This window comes from Chlorocebus sabaeus, chromosome 5 (genome assembly GCF_047675955.1).
Source record: "Chlorocebus sabaeus isolate Y175 chromosome 5, mChlSab1.0.hap1, whole genome shotgun sequence".
In the NCBI taxonomy this organism is placed as follows: Eukaryota; Metazoa; Chordata; class Mammalia; order Primates; family Cercopithecidae; genus Chlorocebus; species Chlorocebus sabaeus.
The window spans coordinates 19,836,967-19,857,101 of NC_132908.1; the positions used below are offsets into that span (position 1 = coordinate 19,836,967).

The 20,135-nt window shown below is 45.1% G+C and overlaps 1 protein-coding gene and 1 pseudogene across 1 annotated transcript; one reads left to right on the forward strand and one right to left on the reverse strand.

Moving 5' to 3' along the window:
* Positions 1-283: 283 nt before the first annotated feature.
* Positions 284-14,342, reverse strand: PDZD9 (PDZ domain containing 9). Its single transcript, XM_037990101.2, has 4 exons — positions 14,279-14,342; positions 12,661-12,840; positions 4,901-5,090; positions 284-677 (listed from the first exon to the last, which is right to left on the reverse strand). The coding sequence occupies exons 1-4, from the start codon at positions 14,340-14,342 to the stop codon at positions 284-286; spliced, it is 828 nt and encodes a 275-aa protein (XP_037846029.1).
* Positions 14,343-14,647: 305 nt separating this feature from the next.
* On the forward strand, positions 14,648-16,680 carry LOC103231641 (islet cell autoantigen 1-like; annotated as a pseudogene).
* Positions 16,681-20,135: the final 3,455 nt, after the last annotated feature.

Here is a 20,135-nt window from a genome sequence, read left to right on the forward strand (position 1 = left end):
ATCCTGATACTGGATTTCTCTACTGCATTTTCTAAAAGAAAAGAAATTCTTCTCAGAAAGAAGGGTCTTATTCTGAAAATAAGATTTGCAAGGCCTGCAAGAACCCAGGGAAGTATTTAGATAATCCTATTGAAGAACATCTCTAAAGGCTTAATAACGCAGTCATAAGAGAAGAGAATTGGTGAGTCTACAGACAGTCCTTGATAAGTATAGCAGACTTGTGCCTGGTGAGGCACAAAACTTGGGTGTCTGCAAGATAAATGCTCATATGACCACAGATTTGCTAACCAACCTTTGATACCAGTTGGGCTTTACCCTCTTCAACTTGGGCACAGTCTTCCAGCCAAAATGCATCTGAGGTAGAGGAAGTAGAGGAGGAAGAGGTTTCATTGTCTTGCTTCACCATTATCCAGTATGGAGAAGGCGCCTTCACTTCTTTCTTATCATCTCTGTGAATCATCACGTCACAATCAATGTCTTTTCCTACAGTAATAGTATGGTTGTTCTTATTATATCCATGCCAGTCTCTGGAGATGGATATTGATCTCCTTGCAGGGTGATGCGCAGTTGACCACGGATATCTATAATATTGAAGTCTTCTATCTAAATCTGCATTTTCATTATCATCACTGCTTGTGAAAGATTCATCTTTTGCCAGCTCCATTTTCTTTGGTGTGCTGAAATGAAAGAATAGTGAATAAAATAGATTCTTCATGTCTCAACATTGATGGTCCCCTAACAAGATGCCTTATAACTTGCTTTGACTCATAGAAGATACAATTTAGCTATAGCACTACCCTTCTGTGTCATTGAAATGTTTCCCTTTTAAAAATTATCTTTAGGCCGGGCGCGGTGGCTCAAGCCTGTAATCCCAGCACTTTGGGAGGCCGAGGCGGGCGGATCAGGAGGTCAGGAGATTGAGACCATCCTGGCTAACACGGTGAAACCCCGTCTCTACTAAAAAAAATACAAAAAACTAGCCGGGCGCGGGCGCCTGTAGTCCCAGCTACTCGGGAGGCTGAGGCAGGAGAATGGCGTGAACCCGGGAGGCGGAGCTTGCAGTGAGCTGAGATCCGGCCACTGCACTCCAGCCTGGGCGGCAGAGCGAGACTCCGTCTCAAAAAAAAAAAAAAAAAAAAAATTATCTTTAAAATTTTTCCATTTCTAAATGGAAATCAAATTCTGCCTTAAATTACTTTACCATACCTTAAAAAGTTTTGCACAGACTTATACTAGACTACTGACCAGAATATTAGGAGGCGTTAAAGGGTAGGTTAATTTCAGTGCAGCTAAAGTGACAGGTTCAACCTGACCATCTCCTGAGAACTCTATTCTTGTGGCTCACGTGGCAGAAACACAATATTACTGATTTCCAGAGGAGTCAGGAAGTCAGGAAATAGTGGGCCTTAAGGATCTTCAACATCCTAGTCATTAGTAAGTCTTCGAGTCTTTTTTTTAGAGAGGGTCTTGCTCTGTCACCCTTGCTGCAGTGCAGTGGCACCGTCAGCTCACTGCAACCTTGAACTCCTGGACTCAAGTGACCCTCTGGCCTCTGTTTCCCAAGTAGCTGAGACTACAGGTGTGTATGCTGTATGCTGCCACACCTGGCTAATTTTTAATTTTGTTTTGTTTTGTTTTAGTAAAAACAGGATCTCCCTATGTTGCCCATGCCTGTCTCAAACTGCTGGCCTCAAAGAATCCTTACCTTGGCCTCCAAAGTGCTAGGATTACAGGCAGGAGCCACTGTGCCCAGCCAGGTTTTTGTTGTTGTTTTTAACTTTCTGCAATTATTGGCTTTCTTGATTGTTGAAACTAGGTGGTGCTTGCCTGCTAGTACCTTCAGGTCTCTGAACTTTCCTAATGCCTACAGTACCTGTGCTTGCTTTAACTTTCCAGAATGAGTGCTCTGTCACCTGCTTTCCCTCATCCTGGTACTGTTGCCCAGCAGAACCAAATCTTTGTGATTACAAATCTCTGGTACATTCTGCCCTGCTAAAAGGAAATAGGTTTCTTCCCTGCCAACCTGTTAAGACTTCTGGTGTTATCACTAATAACCTTGGCGATCTGCCTGTTGTATTTGCTTCCAAGAATTTGAATGGCTTCTCCTGAAGTTTATCTCTTCCAGTAATAAACAGTTGATAATGAGTAATTTTTACTAAGAGCCACTAGTCTTAAATACTGATTTTCTTTGTCTAATTTGCTTTCAGACACACTTAGGTCTTCCTGAACAGCACATGAATTTTTTTTAAAAATCCAAGTATTAATAACTTTTTTTTTTTCCAGACTGCAGGGTGAATCCTTGGCAACTCTGATGGTTAGGTAACCATAAAGGACAGGTAAATTATCATTAGGTAATAAAGCCACAACCCTGCAGAGGTCAGGATTGGCTGGAAACAAACTTCCTTGAGCATTCGGCCTACCCAGAGCATTAAATGGAGAATTTTCTCCAGTGTGTATACCCGGTGCCATTTTCTCCTGGAAAAGGTTATACTAGCTTTGTGAAAACAGCTTTTTCCTTTCCCTTCTTTCCCTGCCCCGTTACACTTAAGTTACTAAAATGCCCTAGATATGAGTACTTTGCCTAATTAAGAAAGGGAGTCAGCAAGTGCTTGGTATTGTTATTTAAGTTTGCGGGTTTTCGCCTCATACTTGAGTTGTGCTGTTCTATCTTTTCTTTGCTTTTGAATGGTCAGTCTGCCATCCTTAGAATTTAATATTCTGGATCTCAAAACTTCTCCATGTAATGAAAATGCTTAGCACATAGTTGTTACGTTGTCATCTAAAAGATGAGCTCATGCTTTTAGAGTCGTGCCCTCCAGTGTAGGAGTCGCTGAGTAGGATTTGATTGTGAGTTGTGATCATGCTACTACACTACAGCCTGAGGGATAGAGTGAGACCCTGTCTCAAAAATAAGACTTTTAAAATTAAAAATTAAAAACAAATGAACCGTTGACCACATGAAAGTCCTAGGGCAATTTTAGCAAAACAAAACAGACTCAGCCCCTGCCTTCATGGAGTTCATATTCTCCCAGGGAAACACAGTGAACAACTGATTACACAGATTATTTCATTAAAATTGGGATAAATGTGAAGGAGCGAGCTGTGAAGGCATATGTCAGATGGACCTGTTTCTAGGAAGACCCCTTGGAGAAGGTACACTGGAGCCTTCAAGGGTGTCTACTGAAGAGCAAAGTTACGAGCATGTTGCAGACAGAGAAGAGCAAGTGCAAAGACCCTGAGGCAAAGAGCAACAAAAGGCAGGGAGCTGGAAGCTAAAGTGGGATAGAGAGGGATGGGGAAAGCAGTATGAGTTGAAGTTGGAATGGTATGCAGAGGCCAGCTGAACCCCGTAGAGCATTATAGGCCAATGTGAGGATTTTGACATTTATCCAAAGAACAAAAAGTCTTGAGATTTTTTGCAGGAACATGCCAGGATCAGATTTGCATTACAAAAAGATCATTCTGGCCGGACTTGGTTGCTTATGCCTCTAATCCCAGCACTTAGGGAGGCCGAGGCAGACAGATCACCTGAGGTCAGGAGTATGAAACCAGCTTGGCCAACATGGTAAAACTTCATCTCTACTAAAAATACAAAAATTAGCTGGGTGTAGTGGCATGCGCCTGTAATCCCAGCTACCCTGGAGGCTGAGGCAGGAGAATCACTTGAACCTAGGAGGCAGAGGTTGCAGTGAGCCAGGATCACTCTACTGCACTCCAGCCTGGGTGACAAGAGCAAAACCAAGAAAAAAAAAATACAGTTTTGGTGATAATACAATTTGAAAGTAATTAGCATGTGGATAGAGAAACCACAGGCATCAATGAAATTGGCTAGGAGAAAGGACACCAAGAGGAAATGGCCAGAGGTAATAGGAAAGTAGGAAAATCAGGGGAGTGTGGTGTCACAGAAGCCTGGGAAGTGCTATTTCAAGAAGAGAGTGGGTGGAAAGTGTTAATTGTCTAGTGCTGCTCAGAAACCAAGCAAGATAAAGACAAGAATGTAGTGGGATCAGAAGTGTGAAGGCTATGGGTGGCCCTGGGAAAAAGGACTCAGCCAAGGGATGAAAGCAAAGCCTAGATTGAAGTGGGTTGAGGAGTGTCTGGGAAGTGGCGTCTCTCGAGGAAACAGAGGTGTCTAATACAGCTTTTAGCAAGTTGGGAGGGCATGCAAGAGACTCCAGTGGCTAGAGAGGGTAGGGAGAGGAGAGTGGACTGAAGATAGGATTTGCCAAGATGAGAGAAGTTTAAAAAGGCTTAGATTTTACTGGGAGGGACCCGGAGAGAAAAAAATTGAATATGCAAAAGAAAATAGGATTTGCAAAAAGCCTTTTTTTTTTTTTTTTGAGATGGAGTCTTGCTCTGTCTCTAGGCTAGAGTGCAGTGGCGCGATCTCGGCTCGCTGCAACGTCCGACTCCCAGGTTCAAGCGATTCTCCTGCCTCAGCCTCCTGAATAGCTGGGATTACAGGTGCTCGCCACCACATGCAGCTAATTTTTGTAATTTTAGTAGAGAAGGGGTTTCACCATGTTGGCCAGGATGGTCTCGATCTCCTGACCTCGAGATCCGCCTGCCTCCCAAAGTGTTGGGATTACAAGCATGAGCCACAACACCCGGCCCACAAGAAGCATTTTAAGGGCTGACTTGGGAAGGAGAGGCACCATGCAGGTAGGCACAGGGACAAAATTCCCAACTGATGACTTGTTTTTTAACTCCAAGTTGACTTTATCATGCTTTCTCATATTAGATCCTACAGATCTAATACCAGAAACCCTGGAAATTACTCTGACAGTGTCACCAGTCCTCCTGTCATCCTTATTTGATAATTGTCACATTAAACCATCTGTGCCTCACAGGCCCTGGGATTCTGTATTATAACAAAGAGTTCCTAAAATGAACTATTTACCTTGTTACTGGGAATTTGGCCTCAGGGATTAAATCATATATTTCTAGCCATTCTTCAGGAATGTTAATAAAATCTCGGTAAACATTGATTTGTAGCACTGTTCCAATGGTGATATGTTGCAAAAGCTGTAAAAATTCTCGAAGAGTATATCCTAACACATTGGCATGGCCAACACTAATCAGAACATCACCTGAAGAGGGAAAAATATATATATCAGTAAAACTAGGGGTTTAAAGGGACCATATTGATTTCTGGCTTTATTGTGAGGTATTTCATTTTATGTGTCCATACTGTTGATTCTTTTTGAACCAAAACCAGGCTTCAGCCTTTTTTTTTTTTTTTTTTTTGAGATGAAGTCTCACTGTCTCCCAAGCTGGAGTGTAGTGGTGCGATCTCGGCTCACTGCAAGCTCTGCCTCCCAGGTTCAAGTGATTCTCCTGCCTCAGCCTCCCAAGTAGCTAGGATTATGGGCACGTGCCACCATGCCTGGCTAATTTTTTTTTTTTTTTTTTTTTTTAAGTAGAGATGGGTTTTCACCATGTTGGCCAGGCTGGTCTCAAACTCTTGACCTCAGGTGATCTGCCCACCTCGGCCTCCCAAACTGCTGGGATGACAGGCGTGAGCCACCCCGCCCGGCCTAGCCTTTATTTAATAAAGATGTTCATCTCCATGATATGAATGTCCTTTGCATAATGAAGAGTATATGCAAGATGTTTCTTAATAGCAGTATAATGGTAGACATTATATGATGTTTTTGAGACATTTCTGAAGTTCTTGGTGTGACAGAGGCTAAAAAAACATTTATAATCGGAACCAGCCTTTAGGATTCTAAAAATAGATTAGTTTCAAATAAAATGAATGGCTATTACTAGGAAAGAAAAAACCATTTACACTAAGTGATGAATAAATGACCTACTTTCTATTATACCTGCCTGGCAATTTCCAGTGCCCTCTACAGTTAATAGACTACATTAAACATAAAGCCTTTCATTTTAATTCTCTACCCTTGTGCAATATTGAGCAAATAATTCTGTATAAAACATTGGGCAATTAGGCATGCTTTAATTAACTGTAAGATGTGTATGCAGTGAGTATGTTGGTTTAAAGGGATTTGACAGCTAGGTTTCCCTACCTTAGGGCAATGCAGGACAAGGAAGGAAACAAGATGGTCAACCATGCAGCTTCTGAGTCCCCAGCAGGTGGGAAGAGGACTACATCTTGAGCACTAACCCCCGAAACCCCCAAATTGAAATAAGCTAAAAGACCAGTTATTCACTTGCTCCTACCTCCCCCATGTCCCCACCTCCAGCAGCTAGGTCATGGACCTGTGAGTGAGATCCAGCCACTTGACACTTCCACCTGGGTCACTGAACCTGGAGGAGGAGACGCAGAAGAGTGACAGGAGCTTCTAGTTGCCAGGGGTAGTTACACACAGCTTTTGGTTCTCACCATTTTCCAAGCCTGCTTCTCCAGCCTTTTGGGCGATTCTTTCAGACTCAGTATCCCAAATTCAGTGCATTAACAGAAGTGTTTTTTGTTTTTTTGCAATGAGGAACTCTGCTACAACGGCATTCAGCAAGACTTCAGAAAGGAATACAAAGGATTTGCTTTTTAAGGACCAGTTCACGTTGGGCAAAATCTTAAGTCTTCAGATCTTATTAGTACTGACCTGCTGGGGACCCTCAGTCAATCTCATTCTAAGACAGCTGAAGCCTAACCTCAGAGAAGAAAAGGGTCAAGAAGAAGTGCCTTCTCTGATGCATGCACTGGGCTTCAATCAGGAATTACACTGATCCCAAAAGAAGCCTCCAAGGATGCCAAGCACAAATGTCCATAGCTCTAGATCCTATCAGAAACAAATTTCCCAGAATTCAAGAAAATGAATACTTAGAAGGGTGGAGAAAAACCTTCTCCTTTGGTCTTAAGCAGTAGCTGGGGGTAATACAATCAACCATGTATCTGAAGCTCACTTCAGAATGAAACAAGGCTACCTGCAGCTTGAGCAATATGAAACAGATGCTCATCCTACTGAGGTTAATTACAATGGCAAAAAAAAAAAAAAAAAATTCCCCAGATGAGCTTACTTACCTAATGTTAAAAGCAGTGTTTATAGCTGAAAGCTATGGCTTGGCATTCTGCTTAATTATGTTGTAAAAGGGTGACTTTTATCAAGAGGGCAGAAGATAAACAGCTTAATTTCCTGACCGTTCTGGCTGTAAACCAAACATGTCAGCATGTGAATGTGATTACTCTAGCAATAGATATTAACATTGCCCTTCATACAGAAACACCAATTTGGTATTTATGAACACCAACCTCATTACACATTTTTTTTCTGTTTTAATGGGCTATAGGATGACATTATATAAACTTTGTCTCGATTACCTACATTAAATCAACTTTGCATCAGCCAAGCCACTACTGAAAAATATTTTATTTTTTCATCTCTCCCAACTAGGCTGGAAGTTCCTTAAGTTCCTCATGGCTAGGGACCATGTCTGTATGGTTCACCACTACACTCCCAGTGCCTAGCTGGGTGTCTGCACACACTAAATCTTCAGGAAATGCTTAGGCAGTAGCCAGTCTATGACTTGTATTTACTGTAGAAGCTACATTAATTTCCTTTTTTTTTTTTTTTTTTCTTGAGACAGGGTCTCACTTTGTCACCCAGGCTGGAGTGCGGGGATGCAAATACAGCTCACTGCAGCCTTGACCTCCAGGGCTCAAGCAACCCTCCTGCCTCAGCTCCCGGAGGAGCTGGGACTACAAGCGCATATGCCCACCATGTTGGGCTAGTTTTTGTATTTTTTATTGAAATGGGGTTTGTCATGTTGCCCTGGCTGGTCTCGAACTCCTGAGCTCCAACAATTTGGAGTGCTGAGATTCCAGGTGTGTGCTACCGCACCCGGCTTACATTAATTTCTTAAGACTTAGAATATCAGAAGCTGTTAAGGCCATACTGGCCAAAAGGAACTTAAAGTTTAGCCAGAATAAACTAACACAAAATAAATTAGGAAATCAAGGTGAAACCCTATCCTGAAACACCAAAGGAGAGAGATTTCAGCACATAGATAAAAGATAATGGGGCTGGGAGAAAATGGGGTCAAAGAAATAGCATGTTTCTACAATTACCGTCTCCCAAAATCTCATCATCATTGTCTAAAACCACTGAGTTACAGACTTTAAAGCCTAGACTGATGCTGAGGAGAACCGGCAGGCTTGTCACAAAGAGATTTGGGGCTCTGGACTTAACTCTGTATTCAAATCTCATTTCTAGTTGTTAGGCAATTGGCTAGAAAGGTATGGGCTTTCTAGGCAGACATGGGTTCAAATCCCAGCTCTGAACACAGACTCAGTTGTGTAACTAAGATGAACAAGTTATTTCGTCTCTCTAATCCTCTATATTTTCATTATCTACATTTCAGGAGTGTTGCAAACTTTAAATTAGATAACACGTGGGGCCAGGTGAGATGGCTCATGCCTGTAATCCCAGCACTTTGGGAGACTGAGACAGGAGGATTGCTTGAGCCCAGAGGTTCAAGGCTGTAGTAAGCTATGATTGCACTACTGCACTCCTGCACTCCAGCCTGTGTGACAGTGAGACCTCTTATACAAATAAAATTAAAAGTTGGAGTAAAAAAATAGATAATAGATGGGGAAATATCTCCCACAATGCCTGGGACTAATATTCATTTATTATTTATTTATTTATTAAGCAAAGACATAACAAATGAGTCACTGCTTTAGGTGTGACGGTTAACATTGTCAACCTGATTGGATCGAAGGATGCAAAGTATTGTTTCTGGATGTGTCTGTGAAGGTGTTGCCAGAAAAGATTAACATTTGAGTCAACGGACTTGGAGAGGCAGACCCGACCCTCAATCTGGGTGGGCACCATCCAATCAGCTACCAGCATGGCTAGAAAAAGCAGGTGGAAAAAGGTGGAATGAGCAGACTTGCTGAGTCTTCCAGCCTTCATCTTTCTTCCGTGCTGGATGCTTCCTGCCCTCGAACATCAGACTCCAAGTTATTTGGCTTTTGGACTCTTGGACTTACACCAGTGGTTTGCCAGGGGCTCTCAGGCCTTCAGCCACAGACTGGAGGCTACACTGTCAGCTTCCCAACTTTTGAGGTTTGGGGACTCGCACTGAGCCACTATTAGCTTCCCTGCTCTTCAGCTTGCAGATGGAGGGGCAGAATGATATGGTTTGGTTCTGTGTCCCCATCCAAATGTCATTGCCAGTTGTAATCCCCACATTTTGAGGGAGGGACCTGTAATCCCCACGTGTGGAGGGAGGGAGGTGATTGGATCATGGGGGTGGTTTCCCCCATGCTGTTCTCATGATAGTGAGTTCTCATGAGATCTGATGGTTGTATGAGTGACAGCTCCTCCTTCACATACTCACACTCTCTCCTGCCGCCTTGTGAAGAAAATGCCTGATTCCTCCTCCACCATGAATGTAAGTTTCCTGAGGCCTCCCCAGCCATACGGAACTGTGAGTCAATTAAACCTCCTTCATGTATAAATTATCCAATCTCAGGCAGTATCTTTACAGCAGTGTGAGAATGCACTAATAGAGTAGGTGAGTCCTGGACTTAAAAGATTAAATTCAAGACTGCTTCTAACCTCAAAGAGCCCACTAACTATAGCCCTGCCATGAGATTCTCTGTTGCCTACCTAAAAGCATACTCCTGTCAAACTCTAGCACCCTGGAGTATGCACCCGGATCATCACCCAGCATCTGTCACCTGACCTTGAAGAAGCTGAGGAAAAGCAGAAAACCCCATGGGACCTGTCCTGGAGTTCTTTTGTTCTGGTAAGTCCAGAACTCTCCACCTGTCGCCGTTTGTTCTCCACCACCAAGTAGTGATGTGTGGGGAAAATGCTTTGGATTTTAAGGTATAGCAAACTGTTTCATAAAACCATTATATATCTGCTTTCTTCTTTAATCCATTGCTTGGAACCCTTAGCTGCAAATAGAACCACCTGAGGAGCTTTTAAAACATAAACTCCCCTGTCCCAGTCCAAGAACTATTGAATCAAAAACCTGTGGGGAGATAGGGACCAGGCATCCTGGTTTTAAAAACTTCCCAGATGATTCTAACAGGTAACCAGGGTTGAAAACCAGTGGCTTAATCCACTGGGACCCCCATACAGCCATCATTTTTTATTAAAACACACACGTAAAAGTCTAGAGAATCTGTAAGAACAGCCTAAGAGATTATTTCCAATATTTCTATAGCACTTCAGTTTTAAAAGCACTTTCATAAAAATTATTTCATCAGGCTGGGCTCAATGGCTCACACCTGTAATCCCAGCACTTTTGGAGGCCACATGGGAGGATTCCTTGAGGCCAGAGTTTGAGACCAGCCTGGACAACATAATGAGACACCACCCACCCACCGCCTCCACTGCCCATGTCTACAAAAAAATAAAAAATAAAATAAAATTAGCTGGGCATGGTGGTACACGCCTGAGTCGCAGCTACTCAGGAGGCTGAAGCAGGAGGATCACTTGAGCCAAGGAGTTTAAGGCCACAATGAGCCATGATCAAGCCACTGCACTCCAGCATGGGTGACAGAATGATACCCCATCCATCAAACAAACACGCATTATTTCATCAAATCTTAACAACCTCTGACAAACACAGGATTATCCCAATTCAAAGATGAGGTGACTGAGGCCTGAAAGGTTAAGTGGCTTTGCCCAGGGTCACAGAACTAAGAAGTGTCAGACCCTGGGCCTGAATCAGGACAGCTAACACAATGTTTTTTCCTTCTCACGACTGCGCCAGCCCATTCTGCTTCCCCAGCTCCTGGGCACAGCACTAGGCCCAGGCCAGGCACTGAGAAAACACCTCTTGAATAGCATAGAAAATTCATTCACCCAAAGACACAAGGAGCAGGGCAGTATTGGTAAAGCCCTTAGGCTCTGGAGTCTGACAGAGAAGGTTCAAATCCCAGCTCCTTGGAGTGACCATGGGAGAGTTACTAAATACTTGATTCCTTGTCTGCAAGGTGGTTTCATGCAGAATCTAGCCCAGGGATTGGGAGAGTGAAATGAGGTCATGCAGCTAAGTGTTAGCAATGGTTAATACTGCCTACGAAAGAAAATATCTTTATGCACTGAGAGCCATAGCTCTGGAGCTATGGGTCCCTGAATCCCCACATAGGAGAAACAGGTGAATTGGACAAGGAGCTGAATCTCACCCTCATTAAGTAAATTTAATTTTCTTATTTTTTTAGAGATAGGGTCTCACTCTGTTACCCAGGTTGGCATGCAGTGGCACAATCATAGCTCACTGCAGCCTCGGCTTCCTGCGCTCAAGTGATCCTCCCACCTCAGCTTCCCGAGTAGCTAGGATTACAGGCACGCATCATGCCAGGCTACTTTTGTTTTGTTGTAGAAATGGTGATATGGTTTGGATTTGTGTCCCCACCCAAATCTCATGTTGAACTGTAGTCCTCGGTGTTGGAGGAGGGACCTGTGGGGAGGCAGTTGGATCATGGGGGCAGATTTCCCCCTTGCTGCTCTCGTGATAGCGAGTGAGTTCTCATGAGATCTGGTTGTTGAAATGCGTGTAGCACCTCCCCCTGCTGTCTCTTCCTCCTGCTCCAACCATGTAAGACGTACCTCCTTCCTCTTCACCTTCTGCCGTGATTGTAAGTTTCCTGAGGCCTCCCCAGCTGTGCTTCCTGCAGAACCATGAGCCAGTTAAACTTCTTTTCTTACAAATTACCCAGTTTCAGGTTTTTCTTTATAGCTGTGCAAGAACGGACTAATATAGACAGCATCTCACTATGTTGCTCAGGCTGGCCTTGAACTCCTAGCCTCACCTGATCCTCTCACCTTGGCTTCCCAAAGTGCTGGAATTACAGGTGTGAGCCACTGTACCTGGCCAGAATTAAATGAATTAATATGCCCAACAGTGATAGTTATGCAAGTGATAGCCATTGGCTGGCCCATAGAAAGTTCTCAACTAATGTTGTCATATCTTTTTTTTTTTTTTTTTTTTTTTGAGACACAGTCTCACTCTGTCACCCAGGCTGGAGTACAATGTGCGATCTCAGTTCACTGCAACCTCTGCCTCCCGGGTTCAAGAGATTCTCCTGCCTCAGCCTCCTGAGTAGCTGGGACTACAGGCGCCCGCCACCAGACCCAACTAATTTTTGTATTTGTATTTATTTATTTATTTATTTATTTAAGACAGAGTCTCTGTCGCTCAGGCTGGAGTGCAGTGGCGCGATCTCAGCTCACTGCAACCTCCGCTTCCCGGGTACAAGTGATTCTCCTACCTCAGCCTCTCAAGTAGCTGAGGTAGGAGATGTGGCACAGGCATGTGCCACCACGCCCAGCTAATTTTTGTATTTTTAATAGAGACAGGGTTTCACCATCTTGTCCAGGCTGGTCTCGAACTCCGGACCTCAGGATCCACCCACCTCAGCCTCCCAAAGTGCTGGGATTACAGGTGTGAGCCACCACTCCCGGCCAGTTTTTGTATTTTTAGTAGAGACAAAGTTGTACCATGTTGGCCAGGGTGGTTGCAAACTCCTGACCTCAAGTGATCCCCTGCCTCAGCCTCCCAAAGTGCTGGGATTACAGGCGTGAGCCAGTCAGCCTCCCAAAGAGCTGGGATTACAGGCATGAGCCAGCATGCCTGTCATATCCTTATAGTTACACTGAAACCTGGTGACCCGAGCCTCCCTTCAGGCAGATGGGCAGGATGGGTGGTTGGGAAGCATGGTGAAAGGGCAGTCACCTGGCTGAAGTTTCCCGTCGTTGGCTGCAGCCCCCTTCCTGATGAGGTGGGTGATCTGGAGGTAGGGTCCATGCTGGATGATGATGAGGCCTAATCCCAGCCGGCCCACAGTGAGTTTAGTCTGCTGTGTTTTGCTCAAGTTGTGTACAGATGTTTTGACCTTGATGCTGACTCCTCTTTCTAACCAAAAGAGGGGAACTTATTTCAGTCCTTCACCAAGACAGAAGCATGGCCATACCCACTGGGGTTCTGAAGCCAGATCCCTGGGACAGTTATTTAATCCCTATTCCTCAGATTCCTTGTTGGTAAAATGAGGATAAAAAGTGTTCACCTTGGAGAGCTCTTCTGAAAATTAAATGGGAGCATTAAAGGGCTTCTGCAGAGTCTGGCATATTATGAGTACTTAATATTAGTATTATCTATTCACTTAACAAATATTTATTGATACAGACAGTGTGCTAGGCCCTGGGTTTACCATGGTGAGCAAAACAGATATGTTGGGTTTTTTGGTTTTAACAGACAAGGTCTCACTCTATTGCCCAGGCTGGAGTGCAGTGGCATGATCACGGTTCACTGCAGCCTCAATCTCCTGGGCTCAAGGGCTCCTCCCACCTCAGCCTCCTAAGTAGCTGGGACTACTGGCATACGCTACTATACACGGCTAATTTTTATTGTTTTTGTAGAGACAGGGTCTCACTATATTGGCCAGACTAGTCTTGAACTCCTGGCCTCAAGCAATCCTCCCACCTCAGCCTCCCAAAGTGCTGGCATTACAGGTGTGAGCCACCATGCCCGGCCCACATGTGTTTCTTGTCCTCGTGAAGTTTACAGCCTAGTGGAGGGGACAAATATCAATCAGTCATGTAAATATATGTTGGATAACAAACTGTAACTCATGTTATAAAAGAAATGGACGGAGGCTCTGAGAATGAGTAACAGAGGGCCAAAGTCTCATCTGAGGATGGCAGGTCAGGCTTCCAGCAGGGCTAAAATTTGAATTAAGGCCATAAGGACCAATAGGAAATATTTAGGCAAAGAAAGGTAGATCAGGAGCACATTGTGTTAAGGTCTGAGAAAGGAAGGAACTGGCCCTGTCAGAGGAGGGGGGAGGCAGGAGGAGCGAGGACCAAGCAAACAGAGGCTGCTTCTCAGACTTCCTTAGTGAAAAAGCTCAGAAGTGAATTAAGCTGGACATGGTTAGATGAGATGAAATGAAATGAAAATGAAAGGGTCGTGGTGCATGTCATAGCAGTAACAGCAGAAATGAGCAGTAGATGGATCCAAAAAGCACATGGGAGGAAAATCTGAAGGCCTTGGAGACAAGGGGTAATGGGAGGGGTTGAAATATGTTTTCTACAGAACCAAATCTCACAAGAAAAATTTCAGGGACTAAAAGGACATTCAAAACAAGAAGTTAATTTCCCAAGAGGAAGCTGCCAGCAAACTCCTTTTCGGTACACAGGAAGCTCCTGGGGAGATCTGTTTTCGGCACACTTTTCCAGTATTTCACACACAACTCCTTTCCATAAGGACAAGTGACACACCAAGCTTGCCAAGTCCATGTGACTGTGGTGTTTTCAGGGCCACTGCTGAGGGAAAGGCTCCCCCAGCTCCCTACCTCTGGCTGTAGGGAACTGGAGGGGTTCATGGCCCTTTCCTCTAAAGCAAATGTCCTTGCCCATCTCCAACCTCACTTTCCCCTAAACCACAGATGCTCTTTGTTTGGGAAAATAAAATAGCATAATATAAATGAGATACCATCTTCAGAGACCTTATGGGGTTCTGGGTGCAATTGGGGGCAGGATATGCCCTACCTGAGCCTCTGGTTCCTGAGCAAACAGAGAAGTCACGTCTTGGGCAAGGTCCAGTGGTTCCTATCTCAGCTTGTAAATTCAATGTGTGTATAAGGTAAGCTACCAGGAGCCCACTTTTAAAAGTCAGCAGGGTTAAGTAAAAGAGCCAGACTCACAAGGCTCCTAACTCACAGATGAAGGACGTGTCTCAGGAGTTTGATCCAGACCTCTATAAGCAAATGCAGAAGTTCAGGAAGGCAAGAAACACAAAGTACATCTTGCAAAATTAAAATAACTTTGTGCCAGGTGCAGTAGCTCACACCAGTAATCCTAGCACTTTGGGAGGCTGAAGCGGGCAGATCACAAGATCAGGAGTTTGAGACCAGCCTGGCCAACATGGTGAAACCTGTCTCTACCAAAAAATTAGCCAAGCCTGGTGGCACGCGCCTGTAATCCCACCTACTTGGGAGGCTGAGGCACAAGAATCACTTGAACCCGGGAGGCAGAGGTTGCAGTGAGCTGAGATGGCACCATTTTACTCCAGCCTGGGTGACAGGGTGAGACTCCGTCTCAAAAACAAAAAAAAAAATTAGCCGGGCATGTTGGTGTGCGCCTGTAATCCCAGCTACAAGCCTGGGTGACAGAGGGAGACTCCATCTCAAAAAAGAAAGGAAAAGAAAAAAAAAAACCTGACAAAGTGAAGTTGAATGTGGATCTTCGTGGAGCAAGTCAATACATGCAATCTCCTGTCTCATATGCTAGCAACGTACCAGACCACTCTGCTTCATTCTGGGGAGAAGATTTCTCACACTATGGCAGCTATCCATGAGAGCTTCACAGGTTATCAGCCATATGTAGTCACTACTTTAAAGCACTTACACAACCCTCTGAAAAAACTAGTTGAGAAGAAAAGAAGCTCACCCAGCAGGAAAGCCCAGATGTGGCAGTGCAGGAGCTGAGTCAATTAATTTCATTAGAGGATGGAAACTGCTACAAGGAAAAAACTGAAGATGTGCCTTAGACAAAGGCTCTTCACACAGCGCATGCTCAAGATGAACTATTAGCTATCAAACCTGAGGAAGGTGCTCACTTGGGCCCAGTGGCAGAGACCCTGGAACCCGAAGGTACTGACAAAGGTGACCCTAGTGCTGTTGAGTGAGATCTTCAATGCTTCCTCCCTGGAAGAGGATGAGCTCAGAAAAGAGTGAGTGGCGGCTGGGAGCGGTGGCTCACGCCTGTAATCCCATCACTTTGGGAGTCCAAGGCAGGCGGATCACAAGGTCAGGAGATCGAGACCATCCTGGCTAGCACGGTGAAACCCGTCTCTACTAAAAAATACAAAAAAATTAGCTGGGCGTGGTGCAGGTGCCTGTAGTCCCAGCTACTCCGGAGGCTGAGGCAAAAGAATGGCTTGAACCCGGGGGACGGAGCTTGCAGTGAGCCGAGATCACACCACTGCACTCCAGCCTGCGCAACAGAGCGAGACTCCATATCAAAAAAAAAAAAAGAGAGAGTGAGCCGCTGTGTTTGGGGACAACCAGGTGGAGGAGGCAGCACTGTGATCTTGGGAGAGCCAGACCCCAAGCACCACATTAAAATATGAAAGACTTACAGGTCTTGCTACAAGGCTAGTCAGACAGCAATGTCAACCTTCCCAAGGACAAGCAGTCCAAATGACAACAGCCCTGCAGTGAAAAAGCCTAAGGCTGCCTGGCACCTGCCTGCCTGGTTCAGCCTCTTCACCAGCCTCGAGTCATTATCAAATCCTGATGCTGTTCGGAAAAAAGCCATAAAGAACAAGAACTGCTCAATGCAGGAATCTGCAGCCTTCGCAGAAGTATAAAGTGATTAGAGCCTGGGCAACATAGTGACACCTCATCTCTTCTATTTAGGCCGGGCGTAGTGGCTCACACCTGTAATCCCAGCACTTTGGGAGGTCGAGGGTGGGTGGATCACTTGAAGTCAGGAGTTCGAGACCAGCCTGGCCAGCATGGTGAAACACCGTTGCTACTGAAAACACAAAAATCAGCCAGGTGTGATGGTTCACACCTATAATCCCAGTTACTCTGGAGGCTGAGGCACAAGAATCACTTGAACCTGCCTGGAAGGTGGGAGTTGCAGTAAGTCAAGATCACACCACTGCACTCCAGCCTGGGTCACAGAGCGAGACTCTGTCTCAGAAAAAAAAAATTAGTTGAGTGTGATGGTGCATGCCTACAGTCCCAGCTATGGGGAGGCTGATGCAGGAGGATTGCTGGAGCCCAAGAGTTGGAGGCTGCAGTGAGCCAGGAGCATACCACTGTACTCCAGCCTGAGCAACAGAACAAGACCCTGTCTCTAAAAATAAAATACAGTGACCAGTATGCTATTTTGAGATTTATGTGCCCTTTTAATAAAAATGAAAGGGCCAAAGTCCCTATTTACATTGGTATAATTTTGTAAAGGATCCTTACGATATGATTTCATTTTTACGATGTTCTCCATGGAAAAGGCAAAAAAAAACCAAAAAACAAAAAACAAAACAAAACAAAAAAAACCACTGTAAAAAACAGATGGGGGTGTAAGGAGCTGCAGTGGGGTGGGGTTTGGCTGCAACTGGGCATTGCAAAGCAATTTTAGGGAGTGGTGAAACTGTTCCCTATCTTGATGGAGGGGGTGATTCAACGTGGGTATAGCTTGTCAAAACTCATACCGCTGTGTTTTTAAAGGGGGGATCTTACTGCATGGAAATTATACCCTGATAAAAATAACGATGGCCCAAGGCGGGCAGATCACTTGAGGTCAAGAATTGGAGACCAGCCTGGCCAACATGGCAAAACCCTCTCTCTACTAAAAATAAAAAATTAGCTGGGCCTGGTGGCAGGCATCTGTAATCCTGTGAGCTGAGATCGCGCCACTGCACTCTAGTCTGGGGGATAAAGCAAGACTCCTTCTCAAATGATGATGATGATGATGATGATGATGACAATAATAACAACGATGGAGAGAGGTTATCTCCCAGGCCAAGAGTGTACCATTGCCATTTTACAGAGGAGGAAAATTGAGGAAGGCTTGGTGCCCAGGGCTTCTTCACCCGCTTCCTTCTCCCCAGTTACCTTTTTTGTTTTTGCGGGAGGCCTTCTGCATAGCTCCGCAGGTCGGGCAGCTCTGGAGGGCCTCCTGGAGCAGAGGCTGGAGTCAGTCCCAATCCCAACAGTTTCGAACCTCGCCTGCGGGCAACGCCCTCGGGATGGCCGCCAGGGGGCGCTGCGCCGCCGCTGCCCCAGAAATTGGGCGGCAGTGAGGTCGCCGCAAGGCTTCCCGTGGACCCTGCAAAACGTAGCGTGGGTATTGCACTCCAGTGTACTGTATGGAAACTTCTGCAGAGGCTAGCACAGTGCCTGACCCATGGTGGGTTCTTCATTCTTTCTTTTTCTTTTTTTAAGAGAGGGCGAGGGGTTGGGGGGTCTCACTATGTTGCTCAGGCTGGTCTCGAACTCCTGGGCTCAAGCGATCTGCCCACCTCAGCCTCCCCAAGTGCTGGGATTACAGGCATGAGCCACCGTGCTTGGCTTCTTCATTCATTCTTGGTGAACCTAAGAAACAGGGAGGGGGAGAAGGCACAGAAGAGGGTGTCTCAAATATGACAGGGGGTCTGTGGAGGAAGATCACAGCCAGAAGATCACAGGAGATCACAGAATACCTAGAAGATCAGAGAATCCCCCGCTGTGCTCCAAATAATGGTATTTTAAAAAAAATTGTTACATCAGTAGCTCCAATGCTTTGAAACTGAACTTTTTTTCATGAATGTTTTGAATAAGAAAAGGCCCCAGGGCGGCCTAAAAAAAAAAAAAAGAGTCACTATTAGGAGAGGCCCTATTAATGCTTCCTTCTTCCAAGATAATTCTTCCTCCCACACACATTCACTCATACAACACATATTTACAGGGAGCTGTTCTGTCGTTTACTGATACTGGGGACACAACAGTAGGCAAGACAAACACAGAAACACAGGCTTTATCCTCTTGAAACCTGTACTTAAAAAACAGATGAAGTGGACAATTGTAGGAAAATATAAATTATTAAACATAAATTCTAGGCCAGGTGTGGTGTCTAACACCTGTAATCCTAGGTACTCAGGAGACTGAAGCAGGAGGACTGCTTGAGCCTAGGAGTTTGAGATCAGCCTGGGCAACATAGCGAGACCCTCTCTCTATAAAAAAAATTTTTTTAATTAGCTAGGCATGGTGGTGCATATCTGTAGTCCTAGCTACTCAGGAGGCTGAGATGGGAGGATCACTTGAGCCCAGGATTCAAGGCTGCAGTGAGCTATGATCGAGTCACCACCTTCCAGTCCGGGTGATGGAGCAAGATCCTGTCTCCAAAAATAAAAATGAATAAATCAATTAATACATTCTAGAAGAAAGAGAAAACCTAATGAGGTAGGCCCTGGTGTTATCCCCGGTCTGATGAAACTGAGAGGCTAAGCACCTTGCCCCATCCCTTCAACAAAGAGTCATTAAGCACCGATTAGGTGTCAGGCACTGTGCAAATATTTCCATGGGAGATCTGGTTATGTCCAAGCTTATCCTGTTGTTTCTGTGGCTCTACACAGACAATAAGCCAGGGCAGATTCCTTTTTAGATTCCTTTTTTTTTTTTTTTTTTTTTTTTTTTGAGATGGGGTCTCATTCTGTCACCCAGGCTGGAGTACAGTGACAAAATCTCAACTCACTGCAACCTCCACCTTCCAGGCCCAAGCAATCCTTCCACCTCAGCCTCCAGAGTAGCTGGGACCACAAGCCTGTGTCACCACGCCAGGCTAATTTTTGTATTTTTAGTAGAGACAGGGTTTTGCCATGTTGGCCAGGCTGGTTTCCAACTCCTGAGCTCAGGTGATCCACCTGCCTTGGCTTCCCAAAGTGCTGGGATTACACGCGTGAGCACCAGGGCAGATTTCTCATTAGAAAAATCCTGTGTCGCGGAGACCAATACAAAGAGCTATTCTCCACCTCAAGTCTCCTGTGGGTGGCTTCTTGTAACAGGTCACCTTTCCTCTTCCAAATAGTCTGACAGGGGTCTACATAGATACCAACTTAATTCTATCATAAAATACATCCTTTTCCTCCATCTTTCTACTAGCAGGGGAAGGGTGAGAGTTTGTGGGACTAGAGCCCATCAGCATATATGGTTCTGTGATGGAGCACATCAGTGCCTGGCCTCCCTGTAATCTTCCCTCCACCCCAGGCTGAAAAGTGTCTTTACAGCAGAGGTCTCTACACTCCACCAAGCCAAGTGAGCCAAGGTCATGTTGATTGGTGGAACAGCAGGAAACAAACTGTCGTGGGTAACGTCCTGCCCAGATCCCCCTTCAGGGCTATAGGACTTTCACCTCCCACCTTCACTACTACTACTGGCTGAAAAGAACCGCTTGCCCAATATCTCACCTTCCCAGATCAACTAGCATCTAGTGACTGGTCAATGCAGGGCCATCCCAGGTTCAGAGCTCTCCACATGGTCCACTGCAGCCTTACTTTTCCCTCTGCCCTGTCCTGCTCCATTCCTTTTTTATTTTTATTTTTATTTATTTATTTATTTTTTGAGACAGTCTCACTCTGTTGCCTAGGGTGGAGTGCAGTGGAGTGATCTCGGCTCACTACAACCTCCATCTCCCAGGTTCAAGTAATTCTCATGCCTCAGCCTC